Consider the following 22,975-nt stretch of genomic DNA (forward strand, 5'->3'; position numbering starts at 1 on the left):
ATTTGTTCTCAACGTTTCGTCTGCAAAGAGACATCTTCAGGAAAATCTGTAACATAAATATTATCGACATACAGAAATAAAGAAAAAGGTGTTAACCTAAACAAAATTCACTATATAGAAATAGATATCAATAAATCAGCAATAATACAAATCCTATCTGGATACATGGGCCGTAGGTGACCGCTACTTACAAAAATTAAACGTTCAAAGAAATGACGAAGGAAATCGTCGGTTGGTGACTTATATATACGAACCTAGCCGGCTTGGGTGGTGGAAGGGGTAGGGAAGGATTAAATGGGAGGGGTTGGGTTCTCATTAAGACGGGAAGGAGAGGGTTGGGGGTTAGGGGGTTGCGAGGTCGGTTGGGGGGAAGATGGATGGAGTGGGTGGGAGGAGGTGGAGGGGGGGTTTGGGGTGTATTGACATAGGGTGTGGTCACGGGTGGTGGTGGCTTCACTGCATTGTTAAACAAACCAATGACGGAAATCATGTTGCTTTGGATATTTATTATAGGGCTGTATCCAAAGCAACATGATTTCCGTCATTGGTAAAGACTTAAAAACTAGGATAAATCAGCACAAATATAGTGTAAGGAGTGGGCAAAGTTCCAGTGGCCTTTTTATCCATGTAAGAGACCACAACCATCCTACTGACTGGGATAATTCTAATGTAATAATTTCTTGTAGATCTTTATTAGAAAGAAACATTATCGAATCCAGTCACATTAAGCAAACCTTTGACCATAATATTAATTTAAGTTTAGGATTATATAAACTTGATGATTTTATTATTGATAAAATTGTAAAAAAAAATCTCCAAGTGTTACTAGGCCGGGGTGACGTAACGTCATGTGACCAAACGTCCTTAAAAGTAAACATACGTCTCAACCTGATTATGAAGCATCTTGTGTGTCCTTTCCATGTTCCTAGCTTGTCTACTACTTTATGTATATATGTATATATATATATATATATATATATATATATATATATATATATATATATATATATATATCCACCTATGTCTCTGTAACTGTGTATTCCTTGATAATGTCTTAAATAGACGAAAACGTTCGGATTAAGCTTCTTATTTCCCAGTGTTTTTTTTCTGCATATTATTTTCACGTGTGCCTTGTGAATTACTGCAATATATATATATATATATATATATATATATATATATATATATATATACAGTATATATATATACATCTCTCTTGATAGCGTATTGGGTTACGTCAATGTAACTTTGTTACGGGTTAGCTGGGTTCGAATCCTCGGCTCGTCTACGTTTCAATTTCCACGGATGCCTCCTTCGAGCGATTCTCAGTCTCGTTTGCGATGGTACGGAATTAAAAGTGATATGTGGTTGGAAAAAATATATTAATTGATCACTGGGAACCATTCAGTGTATATATATATATATATATATATATATATATATATATATATATATATATATATATTCATACATTTATATCAAACCTACAATGCACTGCTCCTGCAATGACAAGTGTACATCTTGCCTCTAACGACAGTGTTACTGGATCTGAAAAGCAGTAAAAATATTATGAATACCAGCACTTTCTATGGGTTATGGGTCTTATGCAAGAGACACCGTATTGACTAATTTATTACTGTTTTGTTCTACAAAATAAAACATAAAGCCTTTTGTTGGTGAAGGGATAACAAATGAACAATAAAGTTTGGCAGCAACCAGAATAAAAAAATATCCTTTGGTATGGAAAGGATTCATTGAGGTAAGTTTAATCCCATCTTTATTGAAGGAGTACCAAAATATAGACTAAAGTAGCTTGGCAGCATACATGATAAAAAAGGGATACTAGTTTTCTGGTGCCTCTGTTTAGTTTCGATTAGGTTAGGTGAGCTGAAGTGATTTTAAGTGATGGTGATAGGTTATTTTTTTTAGGGAAGTTAATGCTTCTGGATAGGTATTGCCTAATACTGGCAATTAAATACGGACTGCAGTACTAATCGGGCGAGTACTGCTCACATATCAACGTCGATGTGTTAACGACGACAATCGCCTATATTACAGAAAATCGGACCTGGATTCTTTCATAATTAATAATACTTGGGGATAATGTTACTTGATTTCCAGTGCAGGGTTTCGGTAAATTGATGGATTTATTTGTCGTTTTTGGTTCACACTAAGCAAATTACGGCTCAGGTTCCCACCCCACCATGGGTTAGATATTGTTATTTCTCTTAAAGTTTCCCCATTTCTGAAAAATAATGAAAAAGGACATTAGGAAATATAATACATTCCCCCAGACTTCCACCTACCCTGTGCATAGAGTTGGCTATTCCAACCGGTGACATATTGCCATTTTGAGGGGCAGGTAGATACGGTCAAACTTAGTAAATAGCAAAAGTAAATTTAATATGGCAAACTAATATTGGATAATTATTTACACACTGACATTTTGATGCTTTGTTAGTGAGCATGCACAATACATTTCTTGTGTGCACTCTATAAAGCCCCTTTGCTCTCCCTGAGGTCGGGGAGCTGATAACAGTGGCATCGCGTGGACAACAAACCGTGTTTATGAACGGCTCCGGACCACCTTCAGAATTAAGGTCCGAGCGGGTACTAACCCCGCACAGAGTTGCCAGATGTAAACTGTCGAAAGTCGCGAGATGCAGGACTAAAAGGCGCAAACTTCTGGCTAAAGTAGCCCAATATATAAGTATGTATACATACATATATATATATATATATATATATATATATATATATATATATATATATATATACATATATATATATATATATATATATATATATATATATATATATATATTTTGCAGGAGCTCGTACTTGATGTTGACGGCATTTCTACTTTCAAGAGTTCATTCACATGATCAATTGACTGAATAGAAGAATGACATGCTACATATACAGAGAGACGAATTTAAAATTTACTAAGTTTATCTTCCTTCTTTGATAGAACAGACTTGCTCATTTGCTTGTCACTTACTTTCGATACATTTTGTTTGTTTACGACTCACTGTGATTTTTTTTAATCCGTTCTGTGAGCTCTCATGTTCGTTCTACAAACTTTACAACGTGCCATATTTCAATCCTCTTTCACTTCCGCTAACCATATTTCAAACAGGGGATCCTTTAACCAGGCAGACTGAAACGTTTTCTAGTAGTTTGACCACCTCTTCATTTCTAGATCTGTGGAGCTCACAACAATATAATCCTCAATCGCCCGTCACATAGGCTGACTAATCGAATACATACATTTCGTACTGAACCTCTGCGGGACGATCTAGCACGTTGAATACGCTCCTGTTAATTTTCATATTCGAATACGTACATTTCGTACTGTGCGTCTGTGGACCGAGAAGCGAGCAGGACGATCTAGCACGTTGAATACGTTCCTGTTAATTTTCATCCTACGTAGCAGTCTCAAATCGGACTAGGGTTGCCTGGTTGGTTTTACCAAGAAAAAAATGCCAGCTGTCGCCAAAAATATGCCAAAATTACTTCCTGAATGCAGAAATAATCACTACTCTATTAGTCTTCATGAATGCAGAAATAATAACTACCAGTCTTCTCATTAGTAGCCCAACTTACTTCAAAAGTAGCCCAAAATATCGCAAGTCGCAAAACTCAAATTCAAGTCGCGTCGAGCTTTCAAAAGTAGCCCAATTTGCGACTTGTAGCCTAATCTAGCAACGTGACCCCGCAAACGAAGATAGGCTTTGTGTGGATCGGAGCGGGAAACTGACCGACCTCGTAGCTTGGTGGAAGGACGGGCGCTGAGATGGGCTTTGCCAGCAACACACTTCACCGACGTATTCCTGGTCAATCGTACACTGCACTTTGAGGAGTTTCCGGCGGGAGGGGTCTGTACCCATATCACTTGTCGGGTCTTACTACACGTAATCAGTCACTAGAGGAAGAAGGTTCTCGAAAGCCGCAAAGGGAGGAGAGGGCGCGATGAAGTTCCGAGACACAAAACGACCCGACCTCCCTAGATGAACTCAATGGAGAGACTGCCCTGTGTCCCGCGGCATATGAGGTCAAATTGTCCGCCAACCAACGTCCAATGTTGCCAATAGTTCTACGTCTCCGTCACTAGTTTTGAAGGGAACTGCGAACAATGTTTATGCGAAAGATGACACAGTTCCAATTGTTCCTTTAGGGTAGACAATATTCACGAGCGTGATAGATACGATCTTAATTATTCTAATTGCCTAGCTTAAACAAATATGTGGCAGCGCGCAGGGGGGTGGGGGTGTTCGCACGAAGCTGGAACAAGGTCGCTTTGTGCTTGGGCGCGGAAAACCGTTGGGCTAGGCCAAGATCTAAGAAGATCTAAGAATATAAGGTCTAACCACTTCCGACCGAATTTCGAGGGAGTTGGCGCAGCGGGCCCGTGAACGTCACCTGGCTGTTCAAAGTGGGGTTAGCGGGTCCTATAGCTGTCAGTTGAAGCTGGTCCGTCGTTCGAAAATGACGTCGCCTTCGCTCGCATCGCTCCACGCAATTAGTTATATTCTGACAAATATTATATAAAATATATATATAAATATATATAAAATATTATAGTTCCTGTCTATATATATGAATATATAATATATATGATATATAATATATATATATATATAATATATAAAATATTATAGTTCCTGTCTTCCTTGGCGTTTCACAGTTTTCTTCAGTGTATCACAAAGAGAAAATGGACTCAGCCAAATGACGTCAGAAGCTGCGCAGAAGAATGTAAACGGTCTGACCTGTATATTTAGACCTTGGGCTAGGCTATGGGAACACGAATCTAAAGGGAGGGGGGTTTCTCTAGATATTTAGAAGTCTCTCACTTCGTTAAGGCACTGTAATTGATTGTCAAAATGGCACAACAGTTGATGAGGATAAGGAGAAGGAGAAATATCAAGAAATAGTTACTAGGGGTCTTAAGAATTCCAGTAATTCCCAAGAGGAGAGGGAATTGGAGTCCGAAACGGGGAGAAATCAGACGAAAGAAAATGGGAAGGGGGATACAGCGAGCCGGGTGTCACAATCCGAAAATTGTGACAGTATGAACACGTATATTGAAAGTAAGGTACAGGCTTTTAAGAATTGTAAACGTTAAGTATAAGTATATCAGGAAGACAGAAACAGTGGAATGTATAGAAATACTTTTAAAAGAAAAAATAATGGTTTGTATTCCTCAAGCCATGTCCTCCATTTCGGATAGAAATCACCCAAGATGAATTAGAAAGTCTTCAAAATAAGACTATGTAAAAAAGAAATATTCTAAATTGGTTAAAAACGCAATTTCAGTCTCCATTTTGTTGTCCATGAGTAATGATATAAAATAATCTAATAAAGATGCAATGAGGGGAGGGAAATGGAAACTTGATCAATCTTGTTCAGCTACCGAGGGTAGCCACCGTGAAAAAAGGTGTCTAATTGTACCGGAATAAGTTTCTATTATTTATCAAAGATAAGATTACCTAAATAAATTACACAAAAACTTTTTTTTTAATTGAAATCATGTCTGGCAAAAAATTCGGCTGCTACGGCAATTTTTGCAGAACCTACCCGTGGCGCCATCTACCTCGTAGTTACGTCAATGTTTTTTTAATTCATCGTGGTCGTGTTACGTGACGCAAGCTACCTAATATCAAACTTAGACTTGTGTGTCCAGAAAGTGATTGATGAAGAGGGTCAACCACCAAAGAAGAGGAAAGTCCACAAAAATATATGTTCTATCATCTATGTGAATCTGTAGCAAAAATCGCAGTAAAGGAGGAGTCTGGGTGTTTACCTTTCCAAAGCCGGACAGGGAAATAGCCAGACATGTAAAGTGGGTATGCGTTGGGAAATCCACTCGAGCCAATTGCACCTACCATGCAGCCTCATCATCTATTTGTGTAGACAATTTCCTCGAGGAATCTATTGCGAATCTAAGAAGAATCCGCATGCTACGAGAGAGAAACCCGCACGATAATACCCACGGAAACTGGAAGTAAACCCCTCATTGGGCTTTTTTGAGTTATCCTTAGTATATTGTAACTGTTATATTCTTATCTGTGACTCAGTCTATATTCTGTATATTGTATTTTTATTTATTTTGTATTGGTATTGGCTCGGATTGCTTGTAAAATGGTTTGATACTGAAATAAATCGAATCAAATCACAGATAGCGTTCCTGCCACCTCGTCCCAATTTTCGTCTATCCGTTACGGAAAAAAACAAAAAAGAAATCGGTGTTGAAATGGAATACATTTATGCCTAAGGTATTCATAGTATAAAACTCACCATATTTTGTATGAAATACACATTAATTTATCATACAGGTGCATTGTGTCGCCTGCAAGGGTACGTAGGAGTTGCCATCATGAGATGATGACAATTCGCACACCTTATACTTGCCCTGAGTTCTTTTCAGGATATTAAGTGTTGTGGTTTTGCACTAGGAAAAAGGGCAATGATTGCTACGAAGGGTTTCATCAATAAGCTTGACTAAGGAGTTTTGACCAATATTTTCATACAAACACCAAACACATAACCCAACTTTGTTCGGTAACTAGAATAAAACCAGACTGTAATTTAATAGAGTAAATTACAGAAGGGGCATATTTTAGATTTTGTCATTTTTTATTTACACATGTTTTCGGGTTGATCGAAGTCTGGAGACGCCAACTCTTCTTGGGAGAGATATTCCGGTTCAGATTGACAGCCCGTGACTAAGCCGTCTATTCCCTGATATTGGCTGTTATCAAAGATATTTAGGGGGTCGGGACTATTCCCAAAAGACGATGAAAATCTCTCAGTATCGCTAAAGGAATAGTCTGTTTCGCTACTTGACATTTTTTTTATTATTATTAACAGGGCTTGTGTTGGTATCCCTCGTGACGTCATCACCAAATTATGGCACTGTATGCTGTGTTTAGAATGCAAACTAGTAGACGACAAAATATTTTCAACAAAACGTCTCTCAATAAGTGTTAAGGAAATGTTTGTTTTAAACATAGTTCTCGTGAAAATGGATAACATTATGACAAATATTTTCAACAAAACGTCTCTCAATAAGTGTTAAGAAAATGTTTGTTTAGATATAGTTCTCGTGAAAATGATACCCTTTAACTGATAAATCGTGTCGGTGGCGTCTTTGTCATAGCAATTTATGACAAGCAGCTAATGGAGTGCCATGTCATCCATTTTGTTTTTCTTCCTCACGCAAATAATTCATTTTGCTATTACACGTAAGTGGAAGGTTGAATATAGCCGTGCACTCTTAACACGAGAGTGCTAATGAGGAAATCTTTATTCATACTCACCATCACATCAAATGAATTAAGTGATTTTGACGTTGTTAGCATAAACGCTTATGCAAGTAGGAAAATTGTTTTACAGAGTCACGGCGACAGACTGCATTGATATGGAACGCCACGCGTACTAAAGAAAACTGCTGCAATATTGGATACCAGAATTGTTTTCTGAAACCAAACGAAGTTATTGATTACCGTCATTTACTGGTGTGTAAGCTTCCAATTGTTTGGATTGGGGGACAGCGGGACTGTGATATCCCCCCTACCCACCCACCCAGACACACATATTTTGGACTCTGGATGACAAACCACATTTAACCACGCACCTTTTCTATATATATATTTTTTTATCATCGTTGCCAAGATCGTAACGCATAACGTCCTAGTCAGGCTGGGTATTGTAAAATGTACCAGATAGTCGTCCAGTGCACGAGTTGAATTTATTACAGTGCAATGGATGCGAATTATGTGCAGTAAAATGATGAAGTGGTGCAGTTGACATATGCTTTATTCGCACTTAATTTGCCTCATTTAGGTGTGGGAGGGTAGGAGATATGTCCTCTAGTACATGTATACTATTACGAGACCCACCAACACACACACTTCCCAAACAAACCTTCAGTGTAAGAGCCTGGTAGAAAAGTGGGTAGAAAGGGGAGGTAAATGACGAATGTTATATTTTTATAGTTTATGTATTAACATAATACCCGAAGGCGAGGAGGCGAAGGAGTTGCACAACCTCGCTCCCCGCCTAAATATTTATAAACAGCCACTGAGGACCCGATTTTATTGCAGTGTAATTTTCATTTTTATGCTGATGTAACAGTTTGTAAACTGTCAGGTGTGCATTGATTTCAAGATTGCTTGAGTCAGCAATATTGCATGCGGGGTTTGTAACAACCTTTCTGATTGGAGAGGGGCTGGAGGAGGGGAAAATTCAATTGGTTCAAGATTGAAAGATCACGCCCTTAGGGGAGGATCTTAAACATAAAAGTAAAGATCATTGGACTTAAGAAATCATGACGTCATTGCACGACCTAGTAAACAAATTGAGGATCCTTGACGGGAGTCCCTTGGTGTAACTTGAAGATCCAAGTGTAATTACATTCGGGTAGAAGAGAAAGAAAAATTAAGCTCCATTTAAATCCCCTCTCTTAGAGTAATAGAAACTTCCTACAGATGAAAATAGTGACTAATCATACGTAACAAAGACTGGCGAAAAGAAAATACAGTGAAAGACGTACTCTAAGAAAGTAAATGCACGGAAGACGGTACATAGAGACGACAACACAGAGTGGTGACGGGACCAGAGAGGGGAACAGTGGTGATAGAGGTAACATCCATTTTTCAGGTAATAGCAGTTTCATCAATTCCTCTTTCTGGTGCCACTCCATTGCCACTGTAGCGCATCCTGAACTCAGTAGAACAGTTTGGTGTTGATATATAGTCAGGCACATGGGGGGGGGGGTCATATGCCCGGGGGCGGCACTTGCAGGGGTGGGCGGCAATTCTAGCCTGGACTTGCCGCCCACAAGGCTGACAAAATAATGATGAAAAAAGGCCCCCCAAAAAAAACCCTGAATATTTTACTGTAATCGACAAATTTTGCATTTGAATCAACAAAATATGAAATATTTGTCCTTATCCTTTCTGCAATAAGGACATTAAATACAAAATTTAAAACCTGTTTACTGCGCAAACCAAAAGCTAAAATAGTAAAAGTGGAGGAGGTAGGAAATAGGTGGGAGGGGGCGTCACAGCACTTTGCTCCGGAGCGGCAATCAGACATGTAAGGGCACTGAATAGATTATGGAATCTTAAGGATGTCCTATGAAATAATCTGTATCTGTAAATGCCCGAATGTTTACTCATTTGTTTAGAGCAGGTATTCCCAACTTTTCTGTTCCTCTGTACCCCTTGGGCATCTTTATAGAGGGGCGGGGGAAAGCGATGAAATTTATATTCTAATATTATTCTATTATGAAATTTGTGTAGACTGTATAAGATATTTTTGTGATAACCCCAATGAACTAAACTCAGGTAATTTATACGACATTTTATCCATCACTTATATGTCTTCTTAATAATTATTCATAATGATCATTACTAAGTAAAGTATACTAAACTATTCAAAACAATGTAACCAAAACTGAACAGTACTAACAAACTGTATTAATCTTACTCTTGATTTAACTGCTTAATATGAGGAAAAAACATTGTGCAGTCTGAATGCAGAGTACAATATCATGTATTGTACATGGGTGGTTATTCTCTTAAACTTAACGTAACCCTTGAAAAGTACAAATTTATCACTGGAGGTACATGTACTCCAGGTTGAGAATCCCTGGTTTAGAGCAACGGTTGGGCGGGGTGCGGAGATGGGACGGTGGCCTCACGGATCACAACCATATAGAGATTGATTAATTATTGACTCATCCAACCCTTCTTACACTTAAAAGAATATAATGTTGCTCTGACAGTCATGTATAATGTTGCTATGGCAGTAATATGTATAATGTTGCTATGGCAGTAACATGTATAATGTTGTTATACCAGTAACATGTATAATGTAGCCTTTCAGTGGATTTGTGTGTGTGCGTCCATCACACGAAGACCTCATGGTCTTTGTAATGTTCAGATGTCAAACGTGCAATGGATTTTGATTCACTTCTGTCCTGACACGTAGACAGCACGGATTTAGTGACATGTATTCACGGAGACAGTCGTTAGGTCTGAATGAGTCGAAGAACGCTGAGTCCTGAAGGAGACCTGACTCATGAGTCAAGACTCACGAGGACAGGAGTCAATGCTGACAACTGAAGGAGATGGAACTTCATGTTTTTTTTTTTTTAAGGCTATTGAACCATGAGGGGGGTCATTTAGCCTGGTGTGAAGTTGTTCAGTCTCTACGTCTTTTCGTTCTCTTCGTGGTGTTAATTTCATGGAAGTCGTTTAGTTCGACATTAGCGGAGCGCAGTTGCCCCCCCCCTATAGAAATCCATGGTGTGCTCGAAACTTTACCTGTCATCACGTATAGTTTTGTCATTTTTTAAATATTAACTTAGAATATTATTGCATGATTGATAAAGGTCAAAATGTAACGTGTAAATGTATGCGTATGAAGTGTTTATCTTGAGATAACATTATACTATTAATCAAATAACATATTTAACCCTCACCCACTACAAAATTTTATACGGACACCCCTGCTCATAACGGAGAAATTACTTGTCAACGGTGGTTCATGAAGAGATAGGAGTCAGTGTGGAGGATCATTCCTAAGGAGTTGAGGGCAGAGTTTGGATTGACATCTATCTGTTCTTGAAGGAAATGGGCCTCTTTTAAGTCAAAGATGAGCGTGCAAAGAACCTCTAGATGGCAATGAAGTTGCAGTTGGTATAAAGGGTAGCTCTTGGGTTACTGAGAAACTTCCTGCTGAAGGGAAGTCGTTGACGTCGAGTCAGGGGATGGTCTTGTGTGAAGTGATTATTATGGCGGCATTCAGCTTCTGCTACGCAATTATGCTGGTCATATCGCAGCGCCTCACACGGCACTTATTAAAAGTTCCTCTTGTCCTTTCGGTATCGGGTGATATATATATATATTTTTTACTAATAATGGCTGCCACCAGGTTATTTCATTCATCCTCGTAGCATACCCTCCGTAGTGAAAGTATGATAGCTTATTTGTCGAGTCCCTTTCCTACCGCTTGTATTTTTTTTTCAATATGGCTATTCTGTTTATCTATGTCCCATCCCACCCCCACTTTTCTCACTCGGTAGCGGAAGAGTTGCGTGGCTTTGTCGACATTCATTACTAGTTAGTGACAACTCATACTAGTAGCGGGGCATAGGTTGGATGTAGAGACTAAATTATATAAAACAGTAAACAAATAATAAAGCAAAGTAAAATTACTAATTGGAAATCACCAACTCCTACGCTGGAGTTGGCAGATGTACTTTTGCTGAGAGGTTATTACACGGGGGGTACAACGTACTCTGCTTGACATTTGAATTGGGAATACAGGCGAAGGTAGGTGTAAGTGGATGGGAAAATGTAATTCTTTCCCAATAGGTCCTTCCCACGATTTCGGATCTCTTCCAATATTTCTTTTTGTGGAAGTCGATACCACTTGTCTTAATGATTTCTGACAGTATATCAAACATGTAGGTTAGGTTAATGGTTCGAAGTAGAGAAAGTTGTTGCATGGCACCACTGATGAATGCAGACTGGTGTTGTATAGTAAGAATGGGTGCAGTGCTCATGAAGATATGTTAGGGCAATTTTAATTAAATGTTTGAATTCGAGTGTATCATTTTTATCTAGTAATGGGAAGGTTGTTAATGGTGTATGAACTACCTTCTCACCTTATACTAAATGGTTAACCTAATTAGGTTTGGGGCATGGTTTTGGGTTAACAAAGTAAAAAATTCTCAGAACAATTTCAGTAAGATGTATTATATCTCGGATGATTTTATTTAGCCAGACCTTAGCTCAGGTTATTATGTTATTTTGTTCAAATTAATTTTTTATTCTTTTCATTGACAGGTGTCTACAGAGATGGCAGACAGCCGCATTGTAGCTCTACAAAACAAAATCAAGAAATATCCAGATTTTCCAAAGAAAGGAGTTCTATTTTGGTATGACCATGAAAACTTTCCTTAAGGCTTGATTTTATTACTATTTCATAAATTTTCTTTTGTACTTCTTGTTGAAGGGAACTAGAATGTGCTATGATAAGATTTTAATTTTGTTCCTCAAATTCAAAGATTGTGATGACTGAATGCATTAATTTAATCTTTTCTTTTTCTGTTGGATTTATTGTGTAGGGAATGAAGGTTCTGTGCATTGAACATAATTCCTAGGTGGTAGAGCTTTTGTTTATTACATGGTGTATTGATCTCTATTCCAATGGTTTCATTCCACTTATAAGGGAGTTAGTCAAGTCAAAGTCATGCACCCACTCCCACCCATTCCACTCCCATCCACCACCCTTTCCTCTCTCTCATCTTAGCTCCCCATGGATAAAGTGTCATCCCTGTCTCCTGACCACCACCCAGGTCAGAAGCAGTGCAGCAAGACACAGTACCTCGACAACAAAGCTGCTTCACTTAACCCATTAAATTCTGATGACAAGATTCTTGTCATTTGGTCAAATAAAACAAAAAAATCATGAAACACCAAAATGTTTGATCAAACACTAGAAAAATATGACGTCAGTCCTCGCTTCGTGCGAGGACTGACGTCATATTTTTCTGGTGTTTGATCAAACATTTTGGTGTTTTATGATTTTTTTGTTTTATTTGACCAAATGACAAGAATCTTGTCATCGGAGTTTAATGGGTTAATTGGTGACACCCTCCTCTCCGTCCCCTCATGCGGAAAATAGAGAAGGCGGTGAAATCTCTTTGGGGTGCATCAAAAGCTGCATTGTGATATGGTAGCTAACAAAAAAGGTAGCAGACATTGTAGGTAGGAGACTCAAAGACATAACACAACACCAGGTAGTTGGGATGAATACAGCTTGCCAGTATTTTCTTGTATATATTATTATAGAGATTTTTAGGAGGGGAATATAACACAAATATACATACATATACCATTTTTTTTTCCTCTTACAAGGGAGGTAGCCAAAGGCAAAAGGCATAAATCCACTCCCACCCATTCCATCCCCACATACTCCACTCCACTCCCATTCACCACCCCTTCCTTTCTTGGCTCCTGGATGATGGGTCATCCCTGCATCTCACCTACAACTCTGGGTCAGAAGCAATGCATCAAGATACAGCACATCCAAAGCAAGGCTGTTTCATTTAATTGGTGACCCCCCCCATCCTCCATCCCCTTAACACAAATATGGTCCTTGAAAAAATTTACAGGATCAGAAAACGTACCTCTTGAATACAGATTTATGTAGAGTTAGCTATAGTTGGAAAATACTGTAAATAGAGTAGATGGGATCTAGTGAGCATTGATCTTTTCCTGTACACTACAGTTAGGTAAATACATGGATTACAATCGGATAATAAATTTATCTTTCAATATTTCAGGGACATCTTTTCATTACTTCACAATCCAGCTGACTTTGAAGTTCTAATTGATGTTCTTCTTGACGTTGTGAAAGCTAAGTGTCCAGATGTGGATGTAATTGTTGGACTCGAATCCAGGGGATTTCTGTTTGGGACTCCCTTGGCTCTTAAATTGAAGAAACCATTTATTCCCATCAGAAAGAAGGGTAAGCTTCCTGGAGAAGTGAAGCAGGTTTCCTTTGTCAAGGAGTATGGAGAGGTAGGTAGCCTCTTTAGAGAACCTAAATTGTAGTCCTTCACTTAGATAAGAAATTGAGGAAAAGTGGCTCTAGGAAATTTTTAGGAATGGAATAAATCATGATGGCTTGAGTTATTTGTAATTTTTTTTTTCTAGAAAATGAAGGAAATTTATTTTACTTGGCCACTCCTGGAGAGGAAAGGCCATTGGCATGTACATACATATAACCAAAGGATAAATTTTTTACCCCAGATCTCTTGTAGGAGACCTATGGTCCTAGGTACAGTATATAACAAAGGGCCACCCTCTTTTAAGGGTGGCTGGGTGAAAACACACACTTTTGAATGATATGAAAATCTTAAGCTATCATGAACATTGCTGCAAAGTGTAAACATTTATGTTGCCACATTGCAGCATTAGATTAAGGGAAAATAATGGTATGTCTGAAAATATGAAAATTGACAGAAATCTAATATATATATATATATATATATATATATATATATATATATATATATATATATATATATATATATATATATATATATATATATATATATTCAATAGTTCTCATCTCTTTCTCTCATTCATTTGTAGCCTTGATTTTCAATGAATGAAAATCTATGACTTCACTGTGAGAGACAATAATTCTTGTCACTTTAATAAGAAATGTAAGATTGCTGTCTGTATTATCTGTGTGTGATGAATGGTAATGAGATGATTTCCTGTCATTTCTTTAGAATCACATGTACTGTGGGTGTTCATTGTTCAATGTCAACTCCTGTTGACTATGATTTTCGAATCACTAAAACTTGAGGCAACACTCTATGTATTGTAATGCCAAATTATTTTATTCAGCTACATGGTATCAGTTTGTTGGCAGAGGATTGACCACTTCATTATGAGTCAAATTCTCATGTGCAGCATCAGCTACCATATATATGGTGCATCACACTACTTGCATTATAAAATATAAAGTTACTGCTGTATTACATGTTCTCTTATACTCTGAGTAATAACAGACACAAAATGTGATCAAACCAGTTCACAGAATCTGGGGGTAATTCATGTACAACTACAAAAAATACTCGTATATATAATCAAGATGCTGATGCCAGCATCCTTCATGTACCCACTAACGCCTCATGACATCAACTGAAGAGGTTAATCACAACCCAGAGACATCAGTATACTCCAGCATTTATACCTAATCACTTCGTATCACTTAACTTATTTTGACTTGTTTGTATTGCATACATTAAAATGTTTAATCTGGTGTTATGTTTTCATTTTAGGATATTTTTGAGATGCAGTCAAATAGTGTGAAACCTGGTGAGAAGGTACTCATTGTTGATGACCTCTTGGCAACAGGAGGTGAGTGGAACTTATTTTAGTTTTTTATTGTCTGATATTTTGAAAGATGAAAATTCATTTTAATGGTTTAGTATATTGTCAGCATAGTTTACATTGTGCTTAGCTTTGATGGGTTGACTAGTACAGTATATTTTTGTACAAGAAATTCAACTATAACTTTTTTGTAATTATATACATAGATTTAAAAATACACAACAAAATTGCAAGGATATCACAAAAAAAAACACATGACACTTATTTCTGTTGTGTTCCTCTTAAAAACAAAGTACCCAGATACATTTAAAGAAAAAATATCATAATTAAATCATAATAAGTACTTGAAATAATACTCATTGACATTACTCTCTCTCTCTCTCTCTCTCTCTCTCTCTCTCTCTCTCTCTCTCTCTCCCTCCCTCCCTCTCTCTCTCCCCCCCCCATCCCCCATTTGGGGCTACAGGGAGAAGGATGGCAAGTCTTATCCCCATCCCATTTTTGTTGCCTTTTACAACTGAAGTGGGAACACTTGGTGGCAGTATTTTTTTCCCTCACCACAGGGTTTGGCATAAAAAGAAAATGAAAATTCAGAGAAGTGGTACAGGACAGTATCAAGAGTGGGCAGACAGCATAACAAAGGGACAGTTACAGTATGATAAAATGGCCTCATTTCTCTATGAATAGAGATCCCTCTATCACAGACAAAATTATGTGTGGCTATGGTCCGTAGGGGTACCCCATATAGACCCTAAAGTATCAACTGCATACTACTGAGCAGCTTTTAACCCCATAATAACATGCAACCAATACCCCCAGATGGGAAGAGCCAAGATAAGGGTAGGGAGGGGGTTGAATAGGAGTGGAGTATCTGGAGATGTAATGGGTGGGAGTGGCTTTTATACCTTTGTTTTTTGGCTACTTCCCTTGTAAGGGGGAAAAAGCCTATGGTATATGTATGTATGACATTACTCCTTATGAAGAAAAAAAAATAATGTATAGAACTAAGATCAGAACAAGTTCTTCATAATAAGTTCTTACAAATGATAAACTTTGACAGCTCTTTATGTAAAGACAGTAAAACCTACAGTCACCTGAAGTATTAAACAAATGAGATATAGTAATAATTGTTACAATTAAATTAATAGTAATAATATACAACAGTAAATACATCCATAATAATGTCTGGGGTATTGGCTGCATGTTATTGTGAGGTTAAAATCTGCTCAGTAGCATGCAGCTGATACTTTAGCATCTATATGGGACACCCTTACAGACCAGAGCCACACATCATTTTGTCTGTGATAGAGGAAATCTCTATTCATGGAGGTATGAGGCTACTTTATTATAATGTGACTGTCTCTCCGTTATGTTGTCCCACACTCTTAATACTGTCCTGTACCACTTCTCTGAATATACATTTACTTTTTTTGCAACAAAAAAAGGACAGGGATAGGACTAGGCATCCTACTCTCTGTAGCCCTAAAGGGAACATTCCCAAAAAAGCAAAGGCATAAGAAGGTCCAGGAGGAGTTTTCTAACCAGAATCCTAATGTTTGGGTCTTTTGATGTACATGGATTTGGTACAGATGAGAGTATAAGGGAAGAGATATACAGTATGTTTGTGAGAAGAAAGATGGATGTGTTGGCATTGAGTTAAACTAAGTTAAAAGGGAGGGGCGTGTTTGAGTTTGGGAGTGTATATGGGAGGGTGTCAGGAGTGAAGAGAAGATGAGTGAGAGAAGGGGTAGATATACTAGTAAGTGAAGAGAAAGGTAAGCATGTGGTGGAGTGAAAGGTTTCCTTAACCTCTTCACTCCGGGGCACATCGCACGTCTGGCAGCATTAGCTGCCCGACGTGCGATGTTGCGTCATAATAATTGCATTATAAAAAATAAAGTCAGTGCTCAATCGTTCGTTCTCTTTCACCCGTGAATTTTGATAACCATAGAAAATATGATGAAGCCAGTTTAGAGAGAATGGAGGTTACGTAGGTACGACTACAATAGATATAATCAAGACGCCGACGTCGGCATCATTGTGTACCCACTTGCTCCTCATGACGCCTACGTAGGCATCACCGTACGGAAGTGGTTAAGGTTAATGTGGATGAAGGTGAAACTGGTAAGGAAGATGTGGGTCTTTGTAAGTGCATATGGGCCTGGTAGTGAGAAGAGTGTAGAGGAATGGGAGGCTTTTTGGATAGATTTAGATGAATGCATAGAAAGATTAGGGAAAAATGACATTGTAGTGGTATTGAGCAGGGCTGTGGAGTCGGAGTCGGAAGCAATTACGGTGTCATTGGAGTCGGAGTCGGTAAAAATATACCGACTCCAACTCCAGTTAAATTTACACTATATAAGGCCATCGTTTAGTCTGTAGAGTTATGCAGTGCACACTCCTTATAAGTAGATAATATGAAAAACATAATTTTATAAAATGTAATAAATCTCATCATCTTATCTTCGTGGTCATTCCGCTAAACCCCCAAAACGTCCTTGTGCAACGCTGGCTTTCAAATTTATACATAGACCGATAAACATCCAAAGTATTACTTGAATAAATTAAACACCTCAATTTTACACCTGTTGACACACAGTCACGGGAGCTGTAATATTCCTGTCAAGTTCCATATGCATCGTTTCCATCACTCCATCAGTTTGGTGGTTTCTCCCACTGCTGTGTTGCCAAACAGTAGGATAATTATGATTTCAACTGTAGACTAATGCAATAATACTATCTCTTCTTTCCTTTCCCCTACTTTTTTCCCCTCTGTACTTTTTAACAATGAATTATTGAAATAAGGATATTTAAAGTTGAAAAAAAAGTTTCACGGTGTTTTTGGAGCTGTTGTTTAGTGCTGTGCAATCACTATGTCACCCAAAAACCACTCCAAATCAATGGATTATTCACATCAATGGACACTGTTACCCCCCTTTTAGTCTGTTAATGAGAGGTAGTACTGTATATGCATTCCTACACACCTTTCTTTGTCAGACACTGTGACAACCATCAAACCCAGGTGCCCTACTAGCTATCCTCTATATATCTGTCTTTATACCAAGGGCTTCTTTCCCCTTATAAAGGACATAGCCAAGTCAAAGGCATGCACCAACTCCCATCTGCCACCCTTGTTTCCATCTCATCTTAGCTCCTCGTGTATGACTTTGCCATACTTGGGTATTGACTGTATGTTGTTGTGCAGTATTAATTGCACAGTACCATGCTTTAGGGACTGTTTTGGGATGCCTCTACAGATTAGAGCCACACATCATTATGTCTGTGTTATAGTAAAATTTCTACTCCTGGAGGAGTGATGCTACTTTTGTACTGTGACTAACTGTTATGCTGTTCCCCATTAAAACTGTTCTGTACCACTTTTTTAAGCATATATTTTCCTTTTGCCTCAGTCCCCTGTGGTAGGGGCAGGAAAGAATTCTGTCACAGAGTTTCCCATCCAGGTCTTGAAAGGTGGCTAAAGTGGGACGAAGTGATGGGACCATGTAAAGTCATCTTTATCTATATGTAATTTGACATATTATTCAGTTTAATGTTGCAAAATACCCCCTGTCAGGAGGCTAGGACAGTGCCCCTTACAGAGGACTTTGTAGTGTGGAATTTAATGAAACTATGCATTTGATCCAACCTCTGGCAGTAGAGTTTGAATTCCTGTCACCTCAACCTCTGCCGCAAGTAGTGATGCTTTAACCCACTTGGTTAGCAAGCATTCTTGATATATAGTAATGATAATCTTTTCAGGGACATTAAAAAGTGCTTGTGAGTTAGTGGAAACAGCTGGTGGACATGTGATTCTTTGCCTTCTGTGCATAGAACTGACAGCTTTGAAAGGACGAGAGAAGATCCAGTATCCATGTGAATCGCTCATGATGGCTTAGCCTTAGATGTGTTCCCAAGAGGAAGGCTGAGTAGACTGCATTCCATAGAGTAAGTATGTTATTTAATTAGTAGTAATTATCTGGTAGTAATTATGTAATGCCTTTGGCATTTGTAAATATTTTTTATTATGAAATTGATAATGTTATTATTTTGTTATGAATTGTAATAGAATCACTTGGTAAAGAACAGATATTTTGAAAGTGATGAGAGTATTTAACATGGAACAACTTTTTTACTAGTTAAATTTGTCATCTTAAGATGATCTTCATTCTTCATTTGCAATTTGTTTTAGTTATGTTGGTTTATACATCCTGTCTGAGGTATTGGCTGCATGTTATTGTGGCTATGTAGCATGCAGCTGATACTTTAGGGTCTATATGGGGCACCCCTACAGACCCGAGCCACACATCATTTTGTCTGTGATAGAGGATATCTCTGTTCATAGAGAAATGGTGATACTTTATTATACTGTGACTGTCCCTCCGTTATGCTGTCCCCCCACCCCCTGTTACTGTCCTGTACCATTTCTCTGAATATTCATTTCCTTTCTTCGCCAACCCCTTTGGTGGAGGAAAAGAATACTGCCACCAAATCTTCCCACCCGAGTCATATGAGGTGACAAAAAATGGAATGGGGATAGGACTAGACATCCTTCTCCAAAGGAGACATTCCTAAAAAAAAAATAAAAAATAAAAAATAAAAGCCTTAAGAGGGTCTAGGAGGAGTTTTCCAACCAGTACCCAAATGTATGGGTTTTTTAATATTCATGGATGTGGTATAGATGAGAGTAAAAAGGAAGGGATAGGCAGTATGTTTGTAAGAAGAAAGGTGGATGTGTTGGCATTGAGTGAAACTAAATTGAAAGGTGAATGTGAGTTTGGGAGTGTAGTTGGGAGGTTCTCAGGAGTGAAGAGAGGACAAGGGAGAGAAGGGGTGGCTATACTAGTAAGTGAATGGATAGGTAAGTGTGTAGTGGAATGGAAGGAGGTTTCTCCAAGGCTAATGTGGATGAAGGTGAAACTGGGAAAGGAGATGTGGGTTTTTGTAAGTGCATATGGGCCTGGTAGTGAGAAGAGTGTAGAAGAAAGGGAGGCTTTTTGGATAGCTTTAACCTCTTCACTCCGGGGCACATCGCACGTCTGGTAGCATTAGCTGACTGGTGCAATGTTGTGTCATAATAATCGCATGATAAAAAATAAAGTCAGTGCTCAATCGTTCGTTCTCTTTCACCCGTGTATTTTGATAACCATAGAAAATTGATGAAGCCAGTTTAGAGAGAATGGAAATTACGTAGGTACGACTACAATAAATATAATCAAGATGGCAACGTCGGCATTATCGAGTACCCACTTGCTCCTCATGCCGCCTACGTAGGCATCACCGTATGGAAGTGGTTAAATGAGTGCATAGAGGGATTAGGGAGGAACTTCAATGTAGTAGTATTGGGAGACCTTAATGCTAGGGTAGGAAATAAACTAATTGACGGAGTGGTTGGGAAATGTGGAGTTCCAGGAAAGAATCATAGTGGAGAGTTGATGGTGGAGATGTATCTAGAAAGAGAGTTGATGATAGCAAATACAGTGTTTCAGAAGAAAGTCAAGCATAAGTACACATGGGAGAAGGTGGTGGATGGAAGGGTGGTAGATAGAGTGTTAATGGACTACGTAGTGGTAGATAGGAGTATAATAGGAAGAGTTAAGGATGTACATGTTCTAAGGGGGGAGAGTGGAAGAATATCAGATTATTTATTGGTGGAAGGTAAGTTGAGAGTGGAGAGTAGATGGAGAAAGAGGAAAAGGGCAAAAGATAGGTGCATAGAGTGAACTCTTTAAATGAAAAGGAAAAGGAGAAGGCATGCAAGAAGAAGCTGAGAGAGGAATGGGAGGGAGTGAAGGATAGAGTAGAGCTAGGAGTGGAGGAGGAATGGGGATGGTTCAAGGAGGGAGTCACAAAGTGTGCAAAGATGGTGTGTGGAACAAGAACGACAGGAGGAAATAGAAGGAAGGGTAGTGAATGGTGGGATGAGGAAACAAAGAAAGTTGTAGAAGAGAATAAGCGAGCTTTCTCAGATTGGTTACAAAATAGGACGAGGGAGTCATATGAGAGGTACAAAGAAAAGAGATGAGAAGTAAAGCACAAGGTAAAGGAGGCAAAGAGGAGAGCAGATGTGAAATGGGGTAAGAGTATGAGAATTTTTTTTAAAAGTAATACAAAGATGTTTTGAAAAGAAATTAAGAGAGGAAGAAGAGGCGAATCAAGTAGAGAAGAAACGGTAAAAGGTGCAGATGGAGAGATGATAATGGAGGAGAAGGCAGTAAGAGGAAGATGGGCAGAGTATTTTAGGGAGTTGCTAAATGTGAAGGAGGATAGGGAGGGAAAGTTAGTTTTCTGTGGGAAGTGCTAAGAAAATGACCGTGATGAGTGAGGAAAATGGAGGAGAAATAAGGAAGGATGAAGTGAAGGCAGTTGTTGAGATGATGAGAGCAGGTAAGACACCTGGTCTGGATGGATGCCATGCAGAATGTCTGAAAAAAGGAGGTACAGTGATGGTGGACTGCCTGGTGAGGCTATTTAATGTTTGTTGGAGAGAGGATAGAGTGCCGGAGGACTGGAGGAGTGCCTGTATAGTTCCACTTTACAAGGGAAAATGGGACAAGTGTGAGTGTAGTAGTTTCAGAGGGATTAGCGTTAAGTGTAGTTGGGAAGGCTTATGGGACGATCTTGATAGAGAGGATTAGGAGAGGAACAGAGGGAGTAATTGGTGAGGAACAGTGTGGATTTAGGACAGGTAGAGGTTGTGTAGATCAGATATTTGTGGTAAAACATATGTGAGAAAGCTATAGGAAACGGTAAGGATGTTTTTTGGGCTTTAAAGGAAAAGACATATGACAGGGTAGACAGGAAGGCACTGTGGGAGGTACTGCAGATATACGGGATAGGAGAAAAGCTTTTAGGAGCTGTCAAGAGTTTTTATGAGAGTAGTAGAGCATGTGTCAGGATTAGAAATGGAGAGTGTGAATGGTTCAAGGTAAAGGTGGGACTTCATCAGGGATGTGTTATGTTGCCCTGGCTGTTCAACTTATACATGGATGGGTTGGTGCAAGAGGTAAATGCAAGGGTGGTGGGTCAGGGATTGGAGATGGTTAAAGAAAATGGAGAAATGTGAGAGATGAGCCAGCTGTTGTTTGTTGACAACACTGCTCTTGTATCAGGATCAGTGAGGGATTGTGGAAGTTGGTGACAGAGTTTGGGAGAATGTGTGAAAGAAGAAAGTTGGAGATAAATATGGGCAAAAGTAAGGTGATGAGATGTACAGGGAGTGAAAGTGGCAGCAGACTGGAAGTGAGCTTTAAGGGAGAGTGACTGGAGGAAGTGGATAGTTTTAGATACTTGGGTGGAAATGTGGCAGGAAAGGGTGGAGTGGAGGTGGAGGTAGAATATAGATTGAGAGAAGTGAGTAAATGCCTTGGTGGATTAAAAAGTGTAATGCGGAATAGACATCTGGGAATGGATGCTAAGAGGAGATTGTATAAAGGAGTGATTGTACCAACAGCACTGTATGGGGCAGAAACATGGAACATAAGAGAGAAGGAGTTTGAATGTTTTTGAGATGAGGTGTCTGAAAAGTATGATAGGGGTTACTAGGCTGGATAGAGTGAGAAATGAGGAGGTGAGGAGGAGAACAGGGGTGGTAAGGGAGTTGAGAGATAGGGTGGATGAAAGATTATTGGAATGGTTTGGACACATGGAAAGAATGAGTGAAGAAAGACTAGTAAGAGGTATGGAAGGCAGATGTGGAGAGAGTGAACATGAGGGGGCGACCTAGGATGAGATAGATGGATGGGGTGAAAGGGGCATTGGGGAAGAGGGGAATGTCTGTTGAGGAAGGACGAGAGAGGATAGAAGACGGGTGAATGGAGAATGGTTGTATATGGATGATGTTGTGATGCATGAGGTGGAATGGGTGGGGGGATGGGGGTGAGGTGGTATGTGTGAGAAAAATTTGACACAGCCTGAAGGGATTTCTCCCCATCTTCTCCTTTTCTGCATGAGGGGACAGAGAGGGGGGTCGCTGATTTAATGAAGTGGCCTTGCTGTGGATGTGTTGTGTCTTGCGGCATTGCCTCTGACCCAGGGCAGTGGACAAGATGCAG

At 39.0% G+C, this 22,975-nt stretch overlaps 1 protein-coding gene across 2 annotated transcripts in view; it reads left to right on the top strand.

The window, feature by feature from the left end:
- The window catches only part of Aprt (adenine phosphoribosyltransferase), a 40,241-nt gene that overhangs the window by 11,790 nt on the left and 5,476 nt on the right, over window positions 1-22,975 (top strand). The window contains exons 1-5 of one of the 2 annotated variants that reach the window (XM_076185110.1): window positions 11,121-11,342; window positions 11,859-11,950; window positions 13,361-13,598; window positions 14,873-14,951; window positions 18,684-18,869. In XM_076185110.1, coding sequence (XP_076041225.1) covers window positions 11,871-11,950; window positions 13,361-13,598; window positions 14,873-14,951; window positions 18,684-18,820 — 534 coding nt within the window. In that variant the 5' untranslated portion in view covers window positions 11,121-11,342; window positions 11,859-11,870 and the 3' untranslated portion in view covers window positions 18,821-18,869. Of the gene's footprint in view, window positions 1-11,120; window positions 11,343-11,858; window positions 11,951-13,360; window positions 13,599-14,872; window positions 14,952-18,683; window positions 18,870-22,975 lie in introns of those variants that run through there. The other variant, XM_076185109.1, reaches the window with a different exon arrangement.

This window comes from Oratosquilla oratoria, chromosome 5, assembly GCF_046742065.1.
Source record: "Oratosquilla oratoria isolate Oo_2021 chromosome 5, ASM4674206v1, whole genome shotgun sequence".
Classification (NCBI taxonomy): Eukaryota; Metazoa; Arthropoda; class Malacostraca; order Stomatopoda; family Squillidae; genus Oratosquilla; species Oratosquilla oratoria.